Genomic DNA, 26,915 nt, shown 5'->3' on the forward strand with positions numbered 1-26,915 from the left:
TGTCTCATCATTTATTCAAATCATATAATTCTGATCTAAGTTCAGCATGTGCAATATCAAGAAGTATTTCCTTAGAGATCTAGAGCCGGGGTCGGCAACCTTCTGTCGCTCGCAGGCCAAAATTAAGGGTTGCAATTGCAAGACTTGGTGGGCCGCACGTATTTTTGGAAGGTTAAATACTGACGAATAGCAACTTTTTCACACGGAGCAGAAGTTGAAATTGAGAAGAAGACCATGACCACTCGTGAACTCAACTTCGTCTTACTAAAAGAAAAAAATTTACAAATGACATTTAATGTGACACTTTTTTGTTGCATCACACTCAATAGCTTTTCGACATCAGGTGGTATGATGGATGAAGCCAAGAGTAAATAAAACGTTTTCTAAATGGGCATCACTAATCCGAGTTCCCCGTTCTTTGTAATGTCCATTTTTGGGAATGATTGTTCCCACACATATGTACTTCGAAACATCAATGTGAATTTTGTTCGCATGGTTTGTCAAATTTGAATAAAGTTTTCTTCAATATGATACTTTTGATATATATAAATCGGCGCTTTGTGGCTATAATTCAGTGGGGCATTGCGGGCCAGGTTGTTTTACTTCGCGGGCCGTATGTTGCCGACCCTTGATCTAGCTAGAGGTTCTCATCAGCCATCTACAATAATGGCAGCTAGAAACTCCCAGTAGTCCCCATGGTCCAGTGTGAACATGTATCGCAGAGATTCGGAGCCAGTATTCACATGCCAGATCTAGAGACTGAATAATACCTACAGAATAAAGTTGTCCGAAAAGCATTTTTATTCAAGCTGAACCAAGTCTCGACAGTGATGAGCTTATTTTACAAACACTATAACACTGGGAGGGGACGAATTATTCCTACACTGCTTTATCCAACCATTACAATTGACTTTCAAAACCAGTTTCTGTGTAGCGATTTTTCTTAAAATTCACTTCAGAGTGGATGGGGAGACTTCTTGCTGATAATCATTTGGTCTACAATTCTGGGTAAAACTAAATTATAATCATGCCCTCTGCACCAAGGGTCGGCAACCTTTTGTCGCTCGTGGGCTAAAATTAAAGGTTGCAAGTCATTGGCGGGCCGCACATATCTTTAGAAAGTTAAAAATCGAATGGATGACAGATGAATCACATTTGATCACACAGATCAAAAGTTAAATTTTAAGCAGCGCGTGAAGACTGACCATTTGAATATTTTTTGCGCCATTAAACCATTTGCACTTAGCAACAACTTTTCTGCGTTTTGTTGCCATTTGTCTAAATTATAATAAAAATATAGGCTCATTAAACGAGTAATTGTGAATTATATTCTTGTCACATTAGAATAGAATTTAGTCTACACGATAATCGACAAAACATCTATAATTTCTTCTAATTCAGCTATAATGCAGTGAAGCGTCGCGGGCCGGATGCCATAGGTTGCTGACCCCCACTCTACACAAATATAACACTTTCAACTACAACGTTTCGGGTATCCGCACTTCATTTCCTAGCTTAAGATGGCCTTATCCTACATAAATCTGATACTATCTCTGATACCACAAGTAACTCAATAGAATTCAGAAATTTTTTATCAGTCATGATTAATGGTAAAATAACATAAGTTGTCGCAAGAATGTGAGTTGAATTTGGCAATAAAATCAGACAGTCATCAAATTTATGAAAGAAAGTTAGTAATCATACTCATTGCTCAGTGATAAATTAATATATACTGTTAGAAAATCTAAAAATGTCTTCCAATTATATTTCTACCATATTGCATAGAATAAATTAAAAAAAAGAACCAAATGACAGCATTTACAACTTGATTGTTGGTCAGCTGAATGAGGCAGATATTATAATTATATAAAAATAAATTGAAATGACACTAATGCTGCACAAATTTAACATGAATTACAAAAAAACATGAACACAATTTTTATATGTACGTTTTATAGTTTTGATTTTGTTCCCTCCAGAATATCTCTGCCTTTCAATAAATAGGGCCGCAACTGATTGTAGAAACCCTCATTTACCTGAAACAAGACAAGTTTTAATTAGCAATATTGACAAAAGAGGTGTGAAAAAAGTTATGCAAAATATTCTAAAAAGCTTCGTGAACAAGATCATACAAATAGAATTTGAAGAGGTCATGTTTTACCTGAACTTACAAATTCACGAACCATGCCATGTATTATCTACATATGCAGTGTTGGACTAAATTTGAACTATGAATCCCACTGCACAACAAAAAAATCAACGCCCCACTTGAGACTAAACTCACAATTCTTAGTCATGTTTGCAGCATTCCCCACGGATTTGTTTTAATGGCTGACAGAAACCAAACCATAGAAATATTAGGTATACCATAAAGGAAAATAATATTTCAAGATCCAACAAAATTTATTTGCTGTAAATACAGAAACCAAACCATAGAAATATTAAGTATACCATAAAGGAAAATAATATTTCAAGATCCAACAAAATTTATTTGCTGTAAATCTTAAAATGGAAAGAACAATGGAATATAATGCTGTGGTAAGCGCAGACCCATATAACCTTTGAATGCTATTTACACACAACTACTCTATATATTATTACCTCAGTTTTGTTCCTTGGTGCTCGCTTAGCATTCTCATATAATCTTTCATAAGCATTTCCATCATAAGTGCCGATACATGTCATTAATGTTTTGTCTGTGAAATCGAATGCGTCCACAAGGCCAAGAGCATACTTACGAATTCGAGACAGTGATGACAATTCTGCTTCTGTTGCCAATCTTGCTTGCTTGGCACTCAGGTATTTATCCTGCGATAAAAAATAACATCATGAATTTACAGAAAACAAATTTATTAATCTGCTGTTTTGAAATAACCTCTACAGACTGTGACAGAGAGAGAACGAGAGATATTTATTATTTCCTCAACCAGGAAACAAGCAATGGTACAGTAAAATATATAAAAATATGCAAGTCAATTCGGTATAGACTGGAGGGAGCGATAAGGTCATCATAGTCAGTTCCCCCCCAATTCACATCAGTCAATCGACCAGGCTTGGACCTGTGCATGCCCGATATATGTACCAACCCAAACAGCCACGGCAATGATATCTCACAGTGAAATTAATGGTCGGCCAATTTGATAGGGAACCTAAATATATTCAAATCTTCTATGTGGAGTTCGAAAGTTTTGTTCTACTTTATTTTATCCACACGTTGAATCATATAAACTTTGAAAATTTGGTATAGGTCACCTGAAAGTATTAGTGCTCTAGCAAGCTTGCTTCTCCCCATAACACTAGTAATCAATGAACCAGACACATAATTTTGAATAATGTGAGGGTGAATGAAGTTGATTGTGGCTCACTGTCAACCATACCCAGCCATATGGAATATTAACTGGTTAGCCGTCATATACCATACATGATTAATGGCATTAAACCCTGAATTAAGCTGCCATATTAACTCTTTCTAAAATAAATATGGAAATCTTGCCATTTCATCCAAGTTAGTATGGTAGTTATAGACCAGGGCTACTCAACTATTTTTACCAAAAATTCCTTGAACGCACACTTCGTTGGCTGACTAATGATTATTGGCTAATCAAGATTGCGCTATTCGCATTGTTTATTATGACGTTACAGTTCGTTCCATATATATAGTCAGGTGCAAATTATAAAATAAATTTTAAAAGTATAAAAGTCATTTAAAAAGAGAAAACCTCATTTTAGGCCCTGCTATAGACTACTCATTAAAAATACTATACACTTGAGACAGACCCTCAATAAATCTGCCATATTCTCATTGATGGTATGAAGCCCAAACAATGAACACAATTCTCCCATTTTTCCTTTTGTATCCGCAGAAGCATTCATGTTCTGAATAACTTGCAGAAAACTGGAAAAGATGTAGTACTCCAAATGTGCCTGTCGACAAAAAAAATAGCATTTGAAACGCTGTGAATATTTCAAAATTATTTTTTCCTAAAAAGTCTACTCCATGAAAATGAAGTTTGAACAATCATCCTCCATATGGATCTGATTGACAAACTCCGCCAATTCAAAAACAATATAAGTGATGTTTACCTCGTCTTTAATAATCATGTTTTATGGATATTTACATCACTTTCAGCAGTAATTGTTTTTGAATATTGAAATGTATTCAGTAATTTTATATCTTGAAACAGGACTATGAAAAACTTATAATTACCCTTGCCACGTTGACAAGTTCAACAGATGTTATATTCCATACATCTTGGTAAGACTTCCCTGATTTAGTCAAACTGTCAATTTTTTCTTTAGCTTGTCTAATCAGAAAACTTGATCTAAAACACAAGAGAGTTTTTGATTTAAATCAAAAGTGGTGAGAGGCGATTGCAAGAGCATTACCCCAACATTTAGCATGGTTCTTCTCAGAAATAAAAAGCCGAACTTTGGTTCCAAATTATGATATCTTCATTTACGTTACATTATTTTTTTTCAAGTTGTGAAGACATAATAGACCAATGAAGCTCTTTCAACCTTTGTTTGAAAAACACAGGATCAGACAACTTATGGTCATGGAGGACCACAGTTCTCATTTACTACGGAATATCAATTAACCAGTGAGTATATATCTCTCATTCATTTACGGAATATTAACTAACCCTGTCAGTATATATCTCTCAATAAAACTTGGCACAAAATATTTTAGTATGAAGAAAATAGATTAAACGAAAAATAATGTAAATTGGTTGACTGCCAAGAGAAATCGACCTCATGAAAAAATGAATGGCAGTTTAGAAATCAGCTGCCTAAGTTAAGAAAAAATGAGCATTCATATTGGTTCAGTATCATAACCATTGGAAAATGAAAAAAAAATACTACCTATGCTTTAAACACTGAAGAAGTGTATCATGATTTGTTAGATCTCGTTCAGAAGTTGCATGACACCGATCCGACATTCTTTCATTGAGGTATGATGGGATACCAACTATCTTTCTGCCATTGATTACTCCAGACATACATTTCATCAGATATCTATAATCACAATATGATAGAAATGACTTGTAATCAACTGTATCTCAAGATTTTTTATACAACTGAAACTAAACTCAAAAATATCCAATTTTTTTAATCAAAAAAAAATTTTGTGGTATATATTCAATTTCCATAAATATTATCAAAGTTTTTCTATACAACTGAAACTGTATTCAAAAATGTCCAATTTTTAATCAAAAAATAAATTCTGTGTTATATATTCAAGTATGATAAGTTTATTCCTGCTGCAGTATCCTTGCTGCATTATATGCATACGAATCCACTTGTGCAATGGCATTGAGGAAGTATTGGGAGTTAGTCCCGCATATTTTCTACTGATAAATGTAAGAAATATTTTTTGAAATTGTCAAACCTGGCACACTGTAGAAACATAACTGTGTTTTCTCCCTCATACGTTACAGATGCCAATTGTTGCAAGTAGATATTCGGAAAACCACTTGCCTGTAAAAGAGAAGTAGTTATTTCAATGACTGTTAACAATTGATGACTTCATCTACATATATAACAAAATCTGGTACAAATAACTCAAAATATAAGCTTTTGCGAGTTGAAATGCTATTGTCAAAATAAAAAATTAAAAAGTTATTGAATTTTTTTTAGACAGTTTCTGAATGAAAACAAGGACATTCATAACACCCAAAGTAACAAATTTTGAGTACCAATATATATGCATAAGTAGAAGTATCAAATTGAAAAAGAATAACAGAAAAACAAGATGTCAATTACCATCATCATGAATGAATAATTTTACCTGCAAATATCCATGACCGCCACAAGCCCGTCTGCAAATATCTGTACCAGCCAAACATTTCTCAGTTAAATAGGCTTTCATCCCAGCAGTAAGAGCATGAAGCTAAAATATATTCAATATTCATAAACTAATTATTATTCTGATAAGTAAAAATAACATGATCTCAACAACATGATTTCAACAAAATAGCGGGTATATTTGTCAGCTTCCGATCATGGTCTAACTTTTTCAAACAATACAAGATATGACTGTAAATATAAAGATCATAAGAATTTAGTCTACCATCACAAAATGACCACATGCTGTTGCAGTTGATGTAATATGCAGTTAAACTTAATGTGCACATAACACAACACAAAGTTTATCACAGCAAAAAACTAGTTCCATTTATTTGAAAAATGACCCCCCCCCAAAAAAAAAAAAACACATCACTTTTATTTTCATAGGTAATTAATCCACTGATAAATTTCTATTACAACTATTTTGAAATTTCGCATAATTAAGTATCGATTACCGCATCATTCATAAACAAAAACAACTAATTCAATTGTTACGGTAGCAACTAACTTCAGGAAGATTGGAAAATTCTCCATTCTTCACTTCAGCATTAATTATCTTATACAACTCGTGGGTTTGTCTGCTTGAGAAATGAAAAGCATAACTTGCAGCCAGAAGTGGAAAGAGTTTGTGCTGTTGAGCAACATAGTCAAGAATTGATACTTCGTCCCCGCTGAAAAGTGAATTCAAAAATATATATGTAGAAAGTGAATTTGAAACTTTTGAGTACTTATATAGTTATACTAGGTCTTATTAGATGTTTACCCAGTCCTGCATCAGGCTACAAATCAAAAATAAGTAGTTAAGATTTAAAATCATCTATTGCTCAGAATCATGATTCATAGATATCATCCAACATATATCTAAAATACTTATCTATAAAGTGAAAAGGAATTGCTGCAAACAATACCGACCCAGATTGAATGGAACCCTGTCTTCTTACAATACTGTATCGTGTTGCAATAGTACATGCTTGCTGCAGAGGGAAAACCGCCTGAGAGTCGACAAGATTCACACGAATTAACATCATTCCACCATATAAAACCCTTGGATCACTTTTAAGCATGAAATTGCCTTCCGCATCAACCTGAAGTATTAATTACAATATGACAAGGCTCTTTAAACTGAGGGTCTCGATCCCCTGGTGTGTTGTCAAAAAGCTAAATGGCGGTGCGGTAAACTCTCTTTCAACACTAATCTATGTTGAAACAAAATTTCGATCACAATTGAAAGATTTGGAACCAGATTCAAGAACAGCCAAGATTCAATCTTTCGGGAAAGAATATGCAAGCCCATTGGTTTCATTAAAGATATTGCCAATTTTATTATATATATTTTTAATAATTTTTCTATTATTAAATTTCACTTTATTTTTATTTTAGGTTGTGAGGGTCGCAAAATAATTTGGCTGTGCCAAGTGGGCCGTGAAGAAAAAAAGTTTGAAAAACACTGCTCTATAATATACTTTCAATGTATAAACTACACTTTTGAACTTCTATGGAAGAGCATTTTCCATGTTTTGGAATTATATCAGTTTCTTTACCCATAACCACCATCTATAGTAATTATATTGACCATGTTTATGAAAATTTTGAAAATAAATCAAACTTATTTTTAGAGAATTTGAACAAAAAAATATCTGGAAAAAGCAAATCTACACCAACGGCAACACAAGAACTATTACACATAAACGTCAATCCAGTACAAGAAACTAGTCAATCATTTTGAGCACATTTGACTAAATACCTCAGCAACTCCAGAAAGCATATTCTCTTTTGGTATCCTAACATTGTCCAATATAAGGAAACCATTATCATTAGATTCAAATGCAAACTTTGCTCCTATGTCACCAACTTTAACACCTGTGAAAATATTCAACGCATTAAGAATATAGAAACAGAAACAGCAACATTAGATCATGTTGCGATATACTCCATGCTTATCAGAAAAAATACCTGGAAGCGGAAGATGCGTACTCAAGTCACGAATCTGAACAATGAATGGCATCATTCCATAACTTTCTCCCTTAATGATCAATTGAGCCATTACAACTGCATGATTTGCGGCTTTTCCCACTGGAAAAAAATACGGGAATACCTAATTGAGTATTATTTCATAAAAATTGCCATTTTAGGTACCGGTATTTGAAATGATGGTCATTCAAAAAGTCATATTTTCTTCAACTTCCTGACACTACAATTAGTAACAAAATTCAATGATTTCACAATGTATTTTACAAATATCCCGTTGAATGGGGCATATACATGATAAAAGGACATACCTACCGGTATGTGTTTGTTTCAAAAATTTAAAAAAGATTTGCTTTCACTGCGGCTGCCTTTGATGAAATCTAATAACGGTGTATATCTAGTATTTAATAACCTTGAAATGGAAGGAACAATAAAATGAGTTGAGAAACTTCAATGACAAGAAATCTATCAATTTTTCATACATGTTAATAAATACTTACGATCACCAGGCCACCATTTCATTGATGATAGTTTGGGAGTATTGACGACAAATTCTTGGGATTCCGGAATAAATGTAGCAGTCGTCTCCAATCCTCGCAAATTTGTTCCTTTAACGTTTGACCAGATAGTTTTAGAGGTTGACATTTACTAGTCCTCATTCATGCCTTCATATTATAGTGTAGTATGTGTACCAGGTTGGGCTATAATTTTATTCCAATTTTCCTTATTTTATTTCTGTTACAAGTTCGAGGACTAGCTGTGGTATTTGTACCTGAAATTATAGCCTAACCCTGGGCTGGGCAATTATTATTGCTATCGGGCCACATTGAATATTCAAAATGCGGTGGCGGGCCGGACTAAGCAAAGTCAATTGCGTGTTTTTAATGTATTTTATTACACATTTAAAAAAAAAGTACTATATATATTGTACTTCGTTAGAATTTTTATTTAAAGCACAGTTATTAAAACTAGTTTAAAACATAAATAGCTGCCTTCGGTGGTCAAACATGGTGATTCATTTATCTTTGCTGTCATCGGAGCATTTTTAATGTAAACAGGGGGTCGGGGAAAATTTTAGTATTTTATAATGCCGCTCTAAAAGCTAAATTCAGGTTGCTTGCAGATGCACTCCTTTCTTTATCTTTTAGCGTCTAGTCGCCGAATAACTAGTTTTCATCAATGGTTTCACAGTTGCGTATTCAAGACATATATATGTTGAGGGAAATTTGTGATTCGAGGAAAATAATCTCCGACTTAAAGAAGATGTTTACGGTCTAAATAATACCTCACGCTGACGAAAACAATCGGCAATTTGATTACCGATTATTTGATTTGATTATTCTAAATATTTCTTTTGTTCACAATCAAAGTATATTTTATATGTAAATAAAAAAGAAAATGTTAAAATCTAGAAACCTGCTTGTGGGCCGACTGAAACATTGCGGGCCGCACCTTGCCCAGGCCTGGCCTAACCCTAACTTGGTACACATTCTACTTCCCGGTGTCCACCACCTTGGTTCATGTACTACAGGAGTATCAAATCTTTTATAGGAGAAAATCACATACAAAAATTGGAATTGATCAAAACATATCAAGATTATACATGTGCAACAAACAGCAAAATTCTCACCATGACCAAGCTCTGTTTGAGCATAAGTGCCAATAATATTGAAATTGACTGCCAATGGAACCCATTTCTCGACTTGTTCTTGATTTCCCAAATTCATAATAGTTGGTACAAATACGCCACTATGAATCGGAAGGCCAATTTCTTTACCAGTTGCTCTAAACATGAATTTTTTTGATTGATTAAAATGAAGTAAAATACTACAGATTCAAATAAATCTTCAAAAAATTTCCTATTCTCTTTTGAGAACCTTAATTTACAGCAAAAACATCGCACAGAATGTCATTTCTAAAAACCAGAAAATACTACTTTCGAATGATTATAATTGGAGAAATAGAATTTAAAAACAGGTAGGTGTAAAACCAATAGAAGCACTTCACAACAACATTTCTAAATATACATATCTACTGACATGAAAAGAATTCTTTGAGTTGTTGTATCATTGAAATCAACGTCTAATTTTCTCACGCGTAACGCTCTTCGTATTCCACGAGAATACTTCTCTTCCTCAGTTTTGTAGAATTGATCCATATCAGAAAGAATCGCATCATTCTGTATCATGTCGGCTATAAAACACACAAAAAATGATTTGAACAATTTCTCATCAGAGTAAATCAATAATACTCAAACTACATGTGAGTGAACAATTTAAAAACCATAATCGATAAAAACGTAATCGATGAATATAGCATTACAACTATAAACAATATCAGAATAAGTACTTAGAAATTCACTAATGCTAGTATGGAACATGATTTATCAACTAGGAACGAAAAATACGATACACAAAAAAGAACTAGTTATAAAATAATCCTAACTAATTTTTCTTCGAAGAGTTGTGTTATTTGATCCACCATCAATGACATTTGTTATTTCTTCAACCTTAATATCCATTCTTCTACGCTCCTCCATGATCAATTTAGTTTCATCCGAAGTGTCCGCCATTTTATTTTATGAAATATTAACCTCCTATATCTATAAACAAAAAATGGATAACCGATTGATGAACAGAATAGGCCTACCAAAATTTTAGGAACAAAATTGGTGCACTAAATTTTACATTTTCAAATATAATAACAAGATGCTTAAAGTACACAGTATTTGAAGGTTGCTGTTAAATATACTGTAACAGATTTCTACAAAGCCACACCAAAAGAAAACTTCAACATACCGGTACATATTTTAATTAATTCGCTCAAAGTGATATACTTATAGCAAAATTAAGTATTACCTAATCATCATCCATCACAACTTTCCTATTACAGCATTAAATGAGGTGACAAATTTCTGGACCATTTTTTATCTAACTATACCATAACATTCACAATTCATCATTAATTAATAAAAGTATACACTAAATGATATTTTTGAGCTTAACAGCATTAAAACCTAAATACACCACTACTGTGTGAGTGTCATATTGAACTGCTTGTTCTTTTTGCAGGAAAATATCATGATGATAATTCCAATCAAGTTAATGTTTGACATACCCATATTTAACAATTAGTAAACATACAAACAATTTATTAAGGTCACCTGTGGATGTCCAAATTATGTGGGCAATGCCACAAAAGTTAAACCAAAAAAAGTCAAAGCACGTTTATCACTTAATGGTTTATGCCTTGACTAAAAACTAATTATGCACAATATATTGACCCAATCTAATTTCTTGGATTGTGAACCACAAGTGAACCAAGATGGGTTGCGTAAAAACAAACATAGTTTATGACGAGAACAGTAAATGTTTAACTCGATCAACCACATCAGTTAATGCTGCAGCTTGTCCTGTATTTCTGTATCAATTTCATCACAAAGACGATCTTTAGACATTTGACGCCATGTGTATGCATAAATAGAAAGTACAGCTGCCCCTATAGTAAATCCGATGATGTTTTTTCTCAATGGATGTACTTTATTGAATTTTAAGTTTTGATGCTTATTATAGTCAGATATTAGTTGACGTTGTTCTGGTCTCAAATTGTCCTCCCATAATTTCACATGCTTCATTTTTTCGTATTTTTTTCCCTCTGTTGCATTTTCTTCGATGACCATATTAAGATAATATTGCTACAATCACCATTAATGACTGCTGAAAATCCTGAAATATATGAAGGAAATGAAAGCAATAAATATATGAAACATATATGAGGCACTAACACATGCAAATGTAAAATGAACTGTGCTTATACTGATTGATAATGAACTGCTATAGGAATAAATTGAAGGAATGAAAATTGGAATAAACTTAAAATTCTGTTAATATGCATTCATAAAAAGGAATGTTTCTCACATGTTTTATGCAACCATATTTTATAATTTAGTTTGACTCAAGCCTATTTAAATAAATGTACATTAGCTTCTAGCCTGCTCGAATCACTTCTAATAGTAACAACTATAATTTGCAACACCCATCACAAACCAAAATCGAAGAAATTTTACAAAATCTATCACTCAAAACAATATCTTTTGTTTAATAGCAAAGCAATTTTCCACAATGACAGCAAGAACCTACTACAAGGGTTCATTTTATTAAGCCAAATCTAAATCGCATGAATAACTAAAAACGAATGAATAACTTAAAATAAGGTTTGACATTTTTTTCAAAGTTTGACAAGTTGTGTAACTGTGTAAATCAGGCCTGGTTTGAACTGTACAATAGGTTTGGTGATGTTCAGAGTGCAATGAATAAACTGAATATTGACAGTGAGAGTTTGCAAGCCCTTGAAAAGTAACAACAGCCAATGAATGTATTTGCATAAGGAATAGGTAAAGTAGAATACAAAATTATGGACAGTGTCTTATAAACAAACAGTGTATTAATGAAAGAAAATAGGACAAGTGAAACAAGGTAAATATTACTAATATTAGAAAAAAAATAACTCGCTTTAGATTGACACTGCTTCGGATATTTAACAACTGATAGTGGAGAGCAGTGAATTTTCAAAATGACAGGAAACACTTCATTAACTGTTCTCTGTTAATAAGTGAAATGTACACATGCTCTGGAATTAAATGGGATGTTGTTAAAAATTTAATATCCAATTCACAAATTCAATAACATACATTTTTACCTAGCAATAATCAACAATACAATCAAGATGCAAGTGTTACATCCAGAATAATGCATGTAAAACGAGTGAGATCAGATTCTTGTACATGAATCATTTTACCTAAAAGAGTGATGATATTGTCACTAATAGATTTGTTTTTGATATACACTGAAGCAGCAATAATACCAGCTGATATGAATTGTAAGTCATTTTGGTTTTCTATAAAGCGTTGTGCTTCAGATAAACTCTTCATGTTGGGAAGTCCAAGCTCAGTCACTAAGATCTCACTAACACGTCCAATTATTCTTGGTCGCAAATAATAGAAAAGATCTAATATCCTAATGCAAATTGGATAAAACAGTTTGACATTGAAACTTTGGTCAGTTCTATTCAAAATTTCAAGCATGACTGTTATATAAGGGTGAGGTGAAGGAAGAAACTTAATCCTGAAATTAATGGCTTTCAAAATTCTCAATTCTGACTTTAGAAGTACAGATTTGCTAAAATGATGTCCCTGCTTTTGCAGAAAGTCCAAGGCTTTGTTCAATGTAACGATTTCATAGTGAGCTGTAGCTTTGCTAGCTATTACAACGCAAGTGACTGCTCGTAATTTCATCTGACTTTTTATGTGCTCTAAAGTTTTTTTCCATTCACTATTAGCTTTTTTTCTTCCCAAATTCATCCAATCCAAGTGTGTATTTTTATCTTTTGAACTAAAGACATCTCCAGGTGCAAATTGCTGGCTATGATGATCAATTTCAGACGACGTATTAAAACTCGAATCACTTTGATAATTACTAAATGCAATTTTGTCAAAAATCAGTTTGCGAAGTTGCATAACCAATGCTGACATGAATACATTGAAAAGCTCAAGAGCTATATATTTGGCCTCATCTTGCAAACCCCAGTATTCAGAAAGCATGAAAATGTATTCAGCTGGCTTTCCCCAAGCATATAGTCCAAGTTGTGTTGGAATTTCTTGCACTTTAATATGTTTTCCAACATTATCTTTTCTTTCTTGATTGATCGCTCCGAGACTACTCACCCAAACCTGCAGTTCTTCGAGAGTGGAACAAGATGACCCAAAATAGAAATCTGAGAAACATGTGCTATGTTTAACATTCCTGGTCAAAACTGGTTGAATGAATGCCTTGTGATGATTCTTGAAGTGGATAGTTCGCTTCATTTCTAATATTAAAACAAGCTATTCTGTATTAAAAATAATCAAGAAAATCACAATTAAATCAGCGGATGAAATATTTTTTTAACTGGTATCAGAATATAGAATTTGAAGAATTAAGGAATATGAACTGGTTTTGCATTGTTGATCAGTTTTCAAAGTTTAGTCAAAATCGTAATATGTTCCTAATTCTATAGATACTAAATCAGTAAAATCATGTCTACTGTATCTAAGGCCATTTATTAGAATATCATAATGATAATGACTAAGAAACTCTGAAACTGTGCAGTAGGCCTAGATTGTTTTGAATTCTGGACATATTTTGCCTCGTTTCTTGGGATAGTATTAGCAGAATAATGCAAACATTCCGTCACATACATTTGCATTACAGGTACATACCTTGCTTATCGATAAAGTATTCTTCAACAAAATAACGTATACCTATAATCTCTAGAATGCAAGAAAAATAGCATTAACAAATGTCTGCTATATCTGTATATACAGATATAGCATTTGTTATATACAAATGTCTGAATGTGAAAGTTCTTTCTTTTATGATAATGCTAGTTGCTTCAGTGCTTCAGTACTTGAAGACAGCAAGAGCATTTATTTAATAATAATATCAACTCAACGATTGCAAAAACTTCTTTGACCTCTGTTGACATTCAGCTATTTCACTTCTTTTACGATTAATTAAATAACTAAATTAGGTAGGCCATAGCATAGGGTACCAGTAGCCAGTCTGCGGACGATTTCATTCAAATCATTCGCTACCTATAAAACAAAAACCAATATTTCTAACCCGTTATTTTTTTCACCGTAGGTGCGCATTGGCATTTATTCTACACGCTAAACCTCGGATTAACTTTCCACGACCAGGGGTTAAAGGTAGTAGTATATATTTACGGTTAAAGCTATACAGACACCAAAGTACGACACTCGGAAGACGTATTAGTGACCGAATGACCAGTGTGCGACCACGGATTTCAGGCCTTGAACATCGTTTCTGCTGCATCTACTAGAGACAGCATACGCAGCTTTGAGTGAAAAAATTGGGCTTCTAATTGCTTTTCTAACCGTCACATATTTCAAGAACACGGTCATTTCGAACAAAACTCGTCAAATTATATACAAAGCACCGCATCACAGCAATCAAACAGACCGTAAATATATACTACTAGGTTGAACAGACAAAAACACGGTGGTCGCAAATTGGTCGACAAAGACATTATCGGCGTATGTGAAATGCGCACCCCCCTATTCCCCTCCTTTAAATGCAGAAACTCGAAAATTCAAAGATGGTTGAAAGAAACACAACTCTATCTCCTTGCCAAGTTTCATCTTTTTATCTCCTATATTTGAATGGATTTTAAGTTTTTTTAATGGGACAATGGCTGAATGGGTAGTTGGCGACATGTAAAAATGAACCAACCGTTTTTCTTCTTCGGTCGGGTTTTCGGTCATAACTTTTTTGTTTGTGGCCGCATTTTAGTGTAATTTCCATTAACGCGTGAGAAATATCGTCGCGGTTCGTTAATCTTTTCGGCAATAATTAGATCGATGAAGTTGATGGGAGACGGACTAAAAGTAGGCACTTGCAAATTAGGCACTTTTTTAGGCGCTTATTTAGGCACTTTAGAAAAAAAGTAAAAAGGGCGTAATACCTTTTAAATGCATAATCAATTAGTTAAAAATGGCCAAATTAAATGTTGAAAACGCAAATTGCAACGGGCAAACTCAATAACAATATTTAAAACGTAGTATTAAAGGTAGTCGCACGCGCTTGGTCACCACATATGCTAGGCACATATTTAGGCACTTCGAAAAATAAATAAAATGGCATATTCACTAATAAAAGACAGAGAAATAAACATATTACCCACACTGATTAGCCTGAGTAAATATCTAAGAGATGCAACAAAACTCGGTTCATACAATGACTAAATTAGCTTGACGTGATGGCGACATCATTGATAGGGATAAAATAGGCTATAGTTGCAATCAAAGTGTCACTTTGGTTGCATCATTATTACCTTAACAAGTCATCAATGCAATGTCCCAATCGCATTTCAAATAACCCCCTCCGTAGAGGTCATCCGTGATTTCCAAACATGGGGTCATTACTCTTAACGGGGTAATTTGGCCATTTTCAGATATTCGCTGATTTAACATTTTTTTGTAATCCCGTTTTTCACTTGCCCGCACTTTTTTAACAAAAACAAATTCGAACCCTACAGTGCGGTGGCAAAAGTATTCCTAACGCTTAGTTAGTACGATCCTATGCTCATTGGTACGATGCGTTGTTTTTGCATACTCTTCACCACTTGCGATCACCAAAATTTTTCACTAATAACCTACGTAACTTTATTTTTTCGTGGTCATAGCTTCATTCTTTCTCTTCACTCAGTAAGATTGTAGTGAGGATTCTTTCACTTCTGTGTGTGTTACAGCGTTTGGCATAAACCTTTCTCTAGATTGTGCCAATTTTCTCGATCTTTCCGACAGGTGGGCAAGGTTTTTGTTCCAGGGGCTAAAGATTTTGCATCCTTAGACTGGCGGGCCATGTAAGTGAAAAGTTACATTTTATGAACAACATTTACAGTGTTTTACAAGCAAAAGTAGAAAACAATAAGCCTCGTGTTAAAATTATATTCCTAGAGTTTCGATATTATTCCTCCTGTTGAACAAAATATTCAATTCATGACCGATACTAACATTTAAAATGCCTTGCCGCAATATTTTAATTCTGTTCAACGCAACTCACGGTTGCGTCGACTTACGAATAAATAACAGACTTGTTACTCTAAAATACCACGGCAATCTGCGGACAAAAATGAGAGGTAAACTACCCGATTATAAAGAATTTTTGATTCGTATTTACGCAATTACGAAAAAATAAAACGCCTTTCTACTCGAAGCAATATGTAGACACGTGTGGTAAACTGTCCGATTAAAATTAATTTTCGATTTGTATTCTTGCGAAGTCGTTATCGTTCTTAAAAATGCCAGGATCCGCGATGGAATTCAAAAGAATACTAATTTGATGAAATATAGGTAACATTGGTACGCTTTTATCCAGGACTGGATTAACCTTAAGCAAATAAGCACGTGCTTAGGGCACGGAGGAAAAGGGGTACCACAGAAATCGCCATAGTCGAATTTATTATGTTGCCTTATTGCTAAATAAAATGATTCAACTCCGACATCAATATTGACCCTGTTGAAATGAATTTTTTCATTCTCAAGTTTCACAATTAAACCTCTATAAATGTTCGCATGAGGACTATTTCCAAAAAATATCATGTTAATTAATCATAACTTGGCCCTCAATTAGCAGTGAGTACCGAAACTTACTTATTCAATTTCAGATAACATGAAACACTAGTTAAACATTATTTCTTTTTATATACAGGGCACCAAAGCTTAAGTGCTTAGGGCATGTATCGTTTTTATTTGTTGCGGTGCTACTGAATCGAAATGTATAGCGTTCTCCGCTAAATGACAATTTTACTGACTTTGGTCTTGCTTGCGATTGAAACACTTTCATTCAGGTTTGATAATCTTACTGCAAATCATTTTTTTAACAGTCTGGGAAGAGGTTTTATGCGAGGTAACTAACAGGAAATGAACAAATTAAGAAAAGCCCGTAAAATTTAATGGCCAGGTTGAGATAACAGTTATTCCGTTGTTTATTTTATCGTATGTGAATTCCTTCGTGCACTAAGAAGAGCTATTACTTTATATTAGTTTAGAATATATTCGATATTTCATATTCAAAATAAAAATTCAAAATGTATTCTAAATTGTGAATAATTCGAAATTGGCCATCCTTGCTATCCACCTTTTGATATTTAAAATGAGCTGATATAAATTCCCAAACCCTATCAAATAACAAACATATGCATAACCAGCAATGGAAAGTGTGTGCGAGTCTTGACAAGTCTTAAAATTGTAATGCTCAAAAATATAACAAGAAATGTAAGAAGTAGATTATTACAAGGTCAAAATTTGGCACAATGCTCCAGCAATCAATCTGCAGGTATATGAGAAGTCACTGGCAACAAACAAGCCTCAAAACATTTGCCATTTTCCCAAAATTGCATCTTTTATTGCATCAACATATTGTGATGGAACCCAATAGATCCAATACCTGAAATTGAAAAGATGAGATCAAGACAAAATTTTAAAATGTAGCAATAAACAAAAGTTACAAGATCAAATGTATCATGAACTTGCTCTTAATGAGATCTCGGCTCAAAGCAACCAGGGAGAAATTTTGCTTTGTGTTTGCTGTAGTATAACAAATATTATTCAGTCCTTTATTATTATTATAATACTTCCCTATACACACATTATAAACTAACCTAATGACTCACCCATAACACTAGCTAAAAATCCTATAAGAATTGAATAAATAACGAAAACAAAGTTTTTAAGCAATGCAAGTGGGAATAAAGTACCGTAATCCAAATAGGCATAGGGAGGAATGTGCCGAAAAAGAATGGGAATCACTGGCTTGAAACGTTACAGGTTTCAGAATAGCATCTGGGTTGCAATTGCAATGAATGCTATAAGAGCATCCATTGTGAATTTTTGTGATTGAGAACCTTATTTTCAGGGACAATTGAAGCCATGGTACCGTATCGAATAAACAAATTGCCAGTTTATATTGAATAAATAGAATGGCACTGTGGGATTAGTTTGTCATGTGCGAGGACGCCATAAAAAATTGATCACCTTGTGGTGGTTCCGTACTCGCGTTAGTCGTGATGATTTCCATACCGGTAGTCTACTGTGACAGATGGCTACCCGTACTACTTCGTTTTGGCCTTTGTCTCTATATATTTGAGCATTGCTCTCTTATCAATAAATGGCCAAGATAAACAGTTCGGATGACGTAATCTCACTCGGCGACGTGCTCTGGTGTTCATGAACCACGGTATATTTGACGAGAACTTTTTGGGTTAGCTACCGAATTCTTTGAGTAGTGAGTCGTTCGACGACCGACGTATTACAGTATGGGGTTTACAATTAGCAAATGGCCACAACTGCGTCTTAATTAGCTTTATGTGGTTTATTTTATTCACAAGAGATTTTAGATTAACAATGCAATTATTATTGTACAGCCGCTTTGCGGTTTTGGTTTGCATCCGCCTCTAGGAATATTAAAAGAACACTCTGCAGTTATGCAGACCCACCCCAAATTAGGATGTCATGGTCTTCACAGTGACTATCTTAATATAAGTAAGATAGATAGGTGGTCTGGAATACAAACTGAAGAACATTCTACTTGAAGTTGTGGCTTGCACATATGCCATCCATAAAATACAACAAAAGCGAACTTCCGTCACCTGCTTTGCACAGTTGGTCCCAATTGAAGTGCGAGCATGTGATAACCAGGGTGATCATCAATTGATTCAGAAACAACATCTTTGATTGAATTAAGTGGAAGTTTTTCTGTGCGATCTTTCGTCCCAAGCCAAAGTTGATCTGCTTCAAGTTTGAAAGTTAGTCGTACCTGAAGATAAAATTCATACCGTACTTATTAACAAATGTACCACAAATATTTTAGATCATTGGCCTTCTCATTCTGAGTTGACAATTTGGTGATAGCATGGAAATACACAACACTTACGCTAGAACAAATTTCATTATCATACTGCATGAATGTAGTGTTATTTTCATAACACGAAGTCTTTTCCGTTGAATCCCAGAAAGTTGTTTGCACGTCTTTTGAGTTTTTATTTCATCAACAATTCCAATAACAATTTTTAAAATGACTTAGCTTAAGTTTTTCATTGTGTCACAAGTCACAACAAGAGATTATTGAATAGACTCTCACTCAATCCCTCTCCCACTAGGCAGTGTTAAACGAAAAGTTCAAATCGGGGACTGTCGAATAACAAAAATCTTTTTTTGAATATGGCAAATAGTGAAATGAAGTTTGCTTTCAATTTTTAGTTCACACCTTCAAATAAGGGAGCACCACTCTATGAATTAATAATAAAAGTGACCTGGATCCAATACTTCTGATACTTATAATACAGATGTCCAATTTTCACTAAGAACTAATTTCAATCTTACAAAAATGAAAAACAACCTTGTTGCTGAATTTGTTCACCATTCCTTTTAAAGGTGTGCTTGGAAGAGGCTCTTTCCCATTCGAATACCCAGGCATTACATCATCTGGAACTCCTTTTTCAATTACCTTGTCATAAAAAAGTCTAGGATTGAAATAATTAATAGAGATGGGCCGGGATTCGGATCTTGACTCGGATTCGAATCCAGGCATTTTTTGGACCCGGATTCGATTTCGAGTCCGTCATTTTTACCGAGTCTATAATCAATTCTGTTTTTACTAATTTGCGCCTATGTTTGTACTTTTACCCCTATAAATCTCACTACATACCTTAGCTAGTTGAAATTCAAGGTTAGATATGTAACAATATCACTTGTGTGTATTATGAACACTCCTAATAAAAACGACGACAGATATCCAGATAATATAACGCAAGTTAAAAACTATTGATAGCTTATAACAATAATGCGCCAGTAGTCTTCAAGCTATCTATCCTTTTTGGTATACGTGTGGTACCCAATAAAATATGTGTTAGTGCAATATTTTTGAGTTTTCGAATCGCGTAAATAAATATGAAAGATGCGCAGGATCAACCCAAGAGGGAATCTCATCAATACCTCTTTTAAATCGAGTTTATTACGTGCAATCCTTTCTCTAAAAAGGGAGCAATGGAAAGCATGGATCGATTTAGAACGTTTACATGAACTACTAAATTGCAAGCATTGTATTGACGACAGGTGGCATCTCTCTACCATTTGCGTACGCGACATAGTAAATTTAAGGCTAGAAATATCTGGAATTATGGGAAAGCATTGTAGTCAAAAGCTTTTTATTTTTCATATTGACATGTAAGAATTTCTAAATAGCCGCCCAAAATTGACGCAAAGTGGTGGGCTGGAAATCCAGTTCACAGCCAAAACGCACATTGACCCACGTTCGCGTTTGTATTATGGCCGCCAAAAAAGAAGAAAAATATATTTTTAAATTGATTCAACATCTACGGAACCATTAGGGAAAAAATATGAGCTCTGACGTATGTTTGTGAGCGCGCGATGCTGTAGTATGGTCAAAAGCGTGTTTTTCTACTTTTATACTGTGACGTCACGGACTCTGGAGGATTCGATTCCAGTCCTTGACCTATTACTCGGATTCGTCGAATCTCTATAATGCCGGACTTGTTCCATCTCAAATAATTAATATTACACCCAATTACGCGTTTACAAGTGTTATTCGAAACATCTGATTTCAAATGGTTTAGAGCAGCGGTTCCCAAATTATGGGTCGCGACCCACTGGTGGGTCGCAAAAGGAATCTTAGTGGGTCATGAAAAGATGTAGAAAACTTTGATTAATTATACTAGTTATTAGGATCAGTGGCGACTCGAATACGTAAATCTTCAAAAAAACATAAAAAATTAAATTGAATTTATTCTAATCTGTAAAAGTTTTCTTTTTACGATCTTCTCAAAAAAACAAAAATTTGCTACACAAAGAATGCATATCAGTTTTGTACACTGTATAGCACTTCTTACCGTTTTTCCTCGAAAATTAGACAGGATTTCAATATATTTTTTTATTTTCGAGGAAACACCGTAGTTTTGCGATGATTAGCCATTGCTGTGTTCTGTGTTATTAAGTCATAAAAAGTTAAATGGGTCGCAATAAGCTGTGGGAATAAATAGTGGGTCCCAACTTCAAACAGTTTGGGAACCACTGGTTTAGAGATATTGTCAAAAGAGGCCAGTCAAGTAAGTCTTGCCTCAGTTGCCTTCCAAAATTTTGCATTTTCTGATCCAATGTGTCACACTTTTTGGGTACTACTGCAGTGTGTGTACCAATTACCAGGTAAGGGTTAGGCCATAATTTCATTCCGATTTTCCTTATTTTAGGTATATTACGAGTTCGGGGACTGTCTGTGTTAGCTTACACCCTGCTCACGGGATTCAGTCCCTTTACACAACGTGATGCGAACAAGTTACCTCCATATTGGTACACACACTTCTGGAGCACCCACTTTTTAACTAGTAACAGGTGGGGATTCTCTTTATTATACATTGTCTCTTGTTTGGCTTACCTATTGCCAACTACAGATAACATAACGCACCTTTGCATGAGGCTTCTGCTTAGACAAGGGTTCTTTCTTGTTTTCCGCTTTCTCATCTTCTGAAGCTGATGCACCGGCATTGACAGTATTTATCGATATTACATCTTGCAGTTTTGAGCCAACAAGCATCATCTTTGAACCTTTTGTTACACCCAGTTCTCTTAATGTCTTTTCATCTTTGGCAAGACCTTAAATATTTGTAATTATTTATTTTAAAATATTTCATTTCATTGATTACAAAATTACAATCATTCTACACTAAATATTACTTATATCACCAACCATATTAGTGAAGGACATGACAGTATAAAATAGAACCTCCCAATAAAATAGAACCAAACTGAAAAAAGTATTACAATCGATGCAATTAAAATAATGATGTATAGAAGAAATATCCAATCACAAGTGGGTTAGAACTAACCTTTGAACATGAGTTTTTGCATCGCTGGAGCAACATTAGTTAAAGTCTGAATATGATTCTTTAGAGATAATACAGTTTTATCAAGTTCCCATTTTACATCATGTTTGTTTTTATTGAAAATCACTTTGAAAGTTACTGATTCAGATGAATTAGATTCGTCTTTTTTGTTTGCAGTCAATACACTTTCAACTTGATCAGTTAACTCGTCACTAGGTGGTTTATTGTCCTTATGGCCCTCGTCGGGTTTATCATGACAAAATAGTTCTTCTTTAGTCTTTACAGGTGCTTGTTCAATTGACTGCTCTAAACTGACATTTTCATTCACGCCGCTATCAATTCCATATGTATCATTTTCCATTTTAACATAAAGGACTTAAGCAAAATGCAAACAATAAAAACATGCATTAAAAAAGACAATCAGTGATTTAAACTAGCAATTGCTCATACCAGCCAGTAATGATGCAAGCTGAAACAACCAATTTATAATGATGTAATAATACGACAAAAAAAATGTTCCATTTTTCCAAACATGGATGGTAGCCCATATATAGTTTTTTTCTTTCTTACTGAAAAGTTAAAACCAAATAATACTTCATCGAGATTCAACTTTGCTTTCAAATATTGATTCAATAGTATTTAAACGTTTCAGAAGCGGGGTGGGACAATAAGGGAATAAATTTGATTCAGCCAAGTTTTTGATTGAAGTTTTCAATTTGATCAATGTAGAAATGGAACAATCACAAGTCCTCATCCCATTGCTGGTGCTGCTTTTTGGTGTCTTGTCATCTTTATTATTGCAAGCTTTGATGAAATCCTTCCATGAAGACTCTAAAATCCTCAAATATCGAATAAAGTATTGGAGAAACTTTGTTTCATTGGATAGCAACCAATCCAAAAGGATAGAAGAGTCATAGGACAATGCATCCATCACTTCAAGAAATAGTTCAAATGGATTGAATATGAAGCTTTCCTTCATAATTGATGATGCGATTCTGGTAATAAATAAAGCATTTCTGAATTACTCATGTTTTATTTTGAAGCATAAGATTGACAGATACAGGCACAATTTACATTGAAGTTATGATGAATAAGCACATACGGTAATTCTTGAGAAACACACTACATATCTATCCTAACTACTGCAAGATTATGTACCTACAATCGATTAAAACCATGTAAGTAATGCAAGAAATGAATCAGTCTAGTCTTGATAAACACATTCTAGTTGTAATTGTCAATAATACTAAATTATTTAATTTCTTGGAGTCTAAGGGAATAGGATGGTCGAATGTGTAGGCATTGATTTCTCGACTTCCAACAAATAGTTAAATTAATTCATAGAGACACAGGCATTAAAAAAGACTAAATTTGTTTATTACGGTAATTAACAAAAGTATGCTAAAGTATCAAGACTCCATAAAAATTAAATATCAGTTGAACAAACTAACCTTTGTTGGCAAATGCAATATAATTCAAGTTGGAGCAAGAGAAAATCTACGAGACCTTCATCATCTTCCATGAAGCACACTATAATAATTTGTGTCGAAATAGTTGCGCTTGATGCATCTTTATGAGTAATCAACAGCTGCAGTTTACGGAGATTAACCAGTATCACGTCATCACAATTCGAATCGTCACTTTTGCAGACCCAAGTGACACAGTTTAAAACCAAGTTGACAATCGCAGGTGAAAACCGAGCACCTCCCAGGAGATCACCTTTGAAATTTCGCAAAGTAATATCTTCCACATTGATGTAACGAATTTCTTCAAGAATAAATTTTGAGGCCGAAGTTGGTACCAAATCATAGTTATCATGTATGTTATAAAATGGCAATAATTCTCTGAGAAAATTCCAGAACAATCCACGTGCTCTAAACGATTTCACAGTTTTGGAAAAACCATCAAATAAGTTAATATTTTGTAGTAATTTAAATCTCACAATTTCACTTTCTTTCACAGATAACAATGACTTGAAAATTTTCAAAGTCAATATTTTAATGTCAGTTTCACTGTTGAATAAATGAATTGACAAAAAGTCATTCCTCAAAACACCATTAGTACCACATAGGAATTCATGGAAATGTTCACAAAAATAATCTTGACTTATTAAAACCAAATGGTACATCAAATATAAGTAAATTTTTAAATTCGGTATATCTTGGTTCATACAACACTGTAGTTTATGTAAATAAGACTGGGAACAAGAAAACTTGTAGGAAACTAATATGAAAATGGACAATACTTCAGTTAGCGCGAATAACAAGGTATTGGATGGATGAACACGAATCAAAACTGAAATAAGACAATCGAAAAAGTTTAAACTGTTGAATATATCTGGAAATTTTTGTCTCAAATATAGCATATCATTTGGTGTGTGTAATATGATTTCTAAGGTTGTTTTCAAGACAGACGCATTCATTAGTAAGAATGACACAGCAGAATGATCCAGAGAAAAACTATCGCTAAATTTCATCATACTTTGCATTATGTCATGTATTTCATTGAGACATTGTGCAAAAAACAATCCGCCTGATGTATAATTTTTATCTTCAATCCTAACAATTTCTTCCAACAGCTTGTCATGGAAATTCCCCAGTTCAATTTCATTTTTATATTTCAACTCTGACATGATCTATAACATGTACAGTCCCAATTCAACATTCGAGGATCAATACAAGAATGTAAGGTATTGATTTATTTTTAAATTTATCATATTTAACTATATATTTCAGATAAATAGTACTGAAAAATATGACGCAATGAGCAGTGTAAACCGGTGAAAAGGGATTTCGTGCAGTTTCGTACTTAACATACTTGTGGGCGTCCTCGTACTCCACATGTCAATCCTAACCCCCACCTGACAACGTCATCCAAAAATTACGTCACTACGACGTCATGGGGCTTGTCAAAGTATAACTACGATTGCCCGAAATGAATTCGCGCCGATGATGAAGAACTGACTAATGACAGCGATCTCTCTCATATAGGGATCGTTGAGACGAACAAAACGAGAGAAAAAGAAATAGAGTCTGGTATAGTTTATTATACTGTAGTGGTTCCCAGCCTTTTTTATGCCACGGCACACTATTGAGCACTTTAAACCTACCACAAAACATGAACATTTTCTACTCACAAAGCCAATTTGCTATAAAATAATAATAAACAAAGAAGATCAGATAAGGGGAATTGTATTCATGTAAATATAGACCGTGAGACGAGGCCCTGAAAAACGCCTATAAAATGAGTTTCGTAACGCACATAAGGAAACTACCTGGAAATAATTCTGAAATGTTCATTAGAAATTTAGTAACAAATAATGCCTTGCTCCCACTTCCGAAAGTTGCACGTTTTACGGAAAGAACGCTTTTTCTACAAGAAATATGTGCTACGATCTGTCCTATATTCTCTACATTTCTGGCAATGAACAATGACTTCTGCGTGACGTAACAATTGAATTGAATCAGCTGTTAGCGGGCGGATGAATCTTAGTTATTACTGCTCGATCTTGCGTTGAGTTGGGTAGCCTTTCCATAAACTGTTTAGTTATTACTTCGATTAATCGATTTTGATCGGTAAGTATGTTGATAGGTATTTGTCTGTCTGTCTGTTAGACGCACGCGATATCTCACGAAACCGAGATTTAATCTGCTCCAGATTTTGCATGTGCATTCATCATATCTCGGACCATAAGCCTATCGATTTTGGGCGAATTATGTTGTGTAATTAGCAAGTTATTGATTAATTAGTGATGGGACACAAGGTGTCACTATGGAGTTAGAGCGCTGTTTTGGGAATCCCCTAACTTTCGATCGATAAGTCTTCGGTCTCTGACCGATATTCTCGTTATTATTATTAGTTAAGTTATGCTAAGACGTTGTTAAAAAGTAAGTAAGTTATTAAACACTTGTAGATCCTTACCACGGATATGGGCCGTGAGACGAAGCATTGAAAACGCCCAGAAAATGAGTTTCGTAGCGCACATCTGGTAACTAAATAAATTCTTTAGTTTTGTATGAAAATGAACATACTGAACGCATTACAGCTTGTTCCACAATCCTGATGCGAAATTGAATAAAAAATTCCCCAAAAATTCAATAACCATAGGTTTACAACAACGTAGCATAAGAACTATGCAATTCAAGAGCCATGCAGCACACTAACACAAATGTATTTCTGTAACGTCTTGCCTGACCAAAATCAGACTTCCTCAGTCAATCATAGTTTATTAGGTAGATTACGAAAAATATGGCATATCTACCCAACAACAAAAAATACTTTAATTGTGTGACAGGGGTCGCGAGGGACCTCGAAAGGTTTTCTGTAACGTCTTGCCTGACCAAAATCAGACTTCCTCAGTCAATCATAATTTATTAGGTAGATTACGAAAAATATGGCATATCTACCCAACAACAAAAAATACTTTAATTGTGTGACAGGGGTCGCGAGGAACCTCGAAAGGTCTTCAAGCAGGGACATCAACAACGCTGATTCAGATTAGCGAATAAATTTTATGTAATAACCAACCACAAGCAGTTTACAACAATGACAGCATAAGAAGTTGCATTCATTTTACAGAAGCTGTCAAACGTATTTATTTTTAAGCAATGAAGTCACAAATTAACATCGAGAGCACAAAAACA

At 34.1% G+C, this 26,915-nt stretch overlaps 3 protein-coding genes and 1 long non-coding RNA gene across 5 annotated transcripts; 1 reads left to right on the forward strand and 3 right to left on the reverse strand.

Annotated features, from left to right (window-relative positions):
• Positions 1-1,577: 1,577 nt before the first annotated feature.
• Positions 1,578-11,210, reverse strand: LOC120340587 (peroxisomal acyl-coenzyme A oxidase 1-like). Its single transcript, XM_039408886.2, has 15 exons — positions 10,261-11,210; positions 9,855-10,008; positions 9,446-9,600; positions 8,316-8,423; positions 7,801-7,920; positions 7,592-7,707; positions 6,760-6,932; positions 6,356-6,518; positions 5,789-5,890; positions 5,390-5,478; positions 4,864-5,016; positions 4,208-4,322; positions 3,778-3,924; positions 2,602-2,808; positions 1,578-2,036 (listed from the first exon to the last, which is right to left on the reverse strand). Exons 1-15 carry the CDS (start codon positions 10,385-10,387, stop codon positions 1,953-1,955), a joined length of 2,013 nt encoding a protein of 670 aa, XP_039264820.2. The 5' UTR covers positions 10,388-11,210; the 3' UTR covers positions 1,578-1,952.
• Positions 11,211-11,540: 330 nt separating this feature from the next.
• On the reverse strand, positions 11,541-14,903 carry LOC120340588 (cyclin N-terminal domain-containing protein 1-like). Its single transcript, XM_078119783.1, has 2 exons — positions 14,072-14,903; positions 11,541-13,680 (listed from the first exon to the last, which is right to left on the reverse strand). The coding sequence occupies exon 2, from the start codon at positions 13,676-13,678 to the stop codon at positions 12,536-12,538; it is 1,143 nt and encodes a 380-aa protein (XP_077975909.1). The 5' UTR covers positions 13,679-13,680; positions 14,072-14,903; the 3' UTR covers positions 11,541-12,535.
• Positions 14,904-16,250: 1,347 nt separating this feature from the next.
• LOC144431974 (uncharacterized) lies at positions 16,251-23,060 on the forward strand. Its single transcript, XR_013480324.1, has 3 exons — positions 16,251-17,223; positions 21,640-21,781; positions 22,925-23,060. It is a non-coding gene; the product is annotated as an uncharacterized LOC144431974 (long non-coding RNA).
• Positions 17,575-25,270, reverse strand: LOC120341018 (ubiquitin domain-containing protein UBFD1-like). Of its 2 annotated transcripts, XM_039409434.2 has the most exons (6): positions 23,724-25,188; positions 22,276-23,267; positions 21,855-22,042; positions 19,773-19,880; positions 19,024-19,190; positions 17,575-17,822 (listed from the first exon to the last, which is right to left on the reverse strand). In XM_039409434.2, exons 2-6 carry the CDS (start codon positions 22,631-22,633, stop codon positions 17,744-17,746), a joined length of 900 nt encoding a protein of 299 aa, XP_039265368.2. In that variant the 5' UTR covers positions 22,634-23,267; positions 23,724-25,188; the 3' UTR covers positions 17,575-17,743. The 2 variants fall into 2 exon arrangements, with proteins under 2 accessions (XP_039265368.2, XP_077976019.1); XM_078119893.1 differs by lacking the exons at positions 17,575-17,822; positions 19,024-19,190; positions 19,773-19,880; positions 21,855-22,042 and having other exon boundaries at positions 22,648-23,267; positions 23,724-25,270.
• Positions 25,271-26,915: the final 1,645 nt, after the last annotated feature.

The sequence above is a fragment of the Styela clava genome, chromosome 14 (genome assembly GCF_964204865.1).
Source record: "Styela clava chromosome 14, kaStyClav1.hap1.2, whole genome shotgun sequence".
NCBI lineage: Eukaryota > Metazoa > Chordata > Ascidiacea > Stolidobranchia > Styelidae > Styela > Styela clava.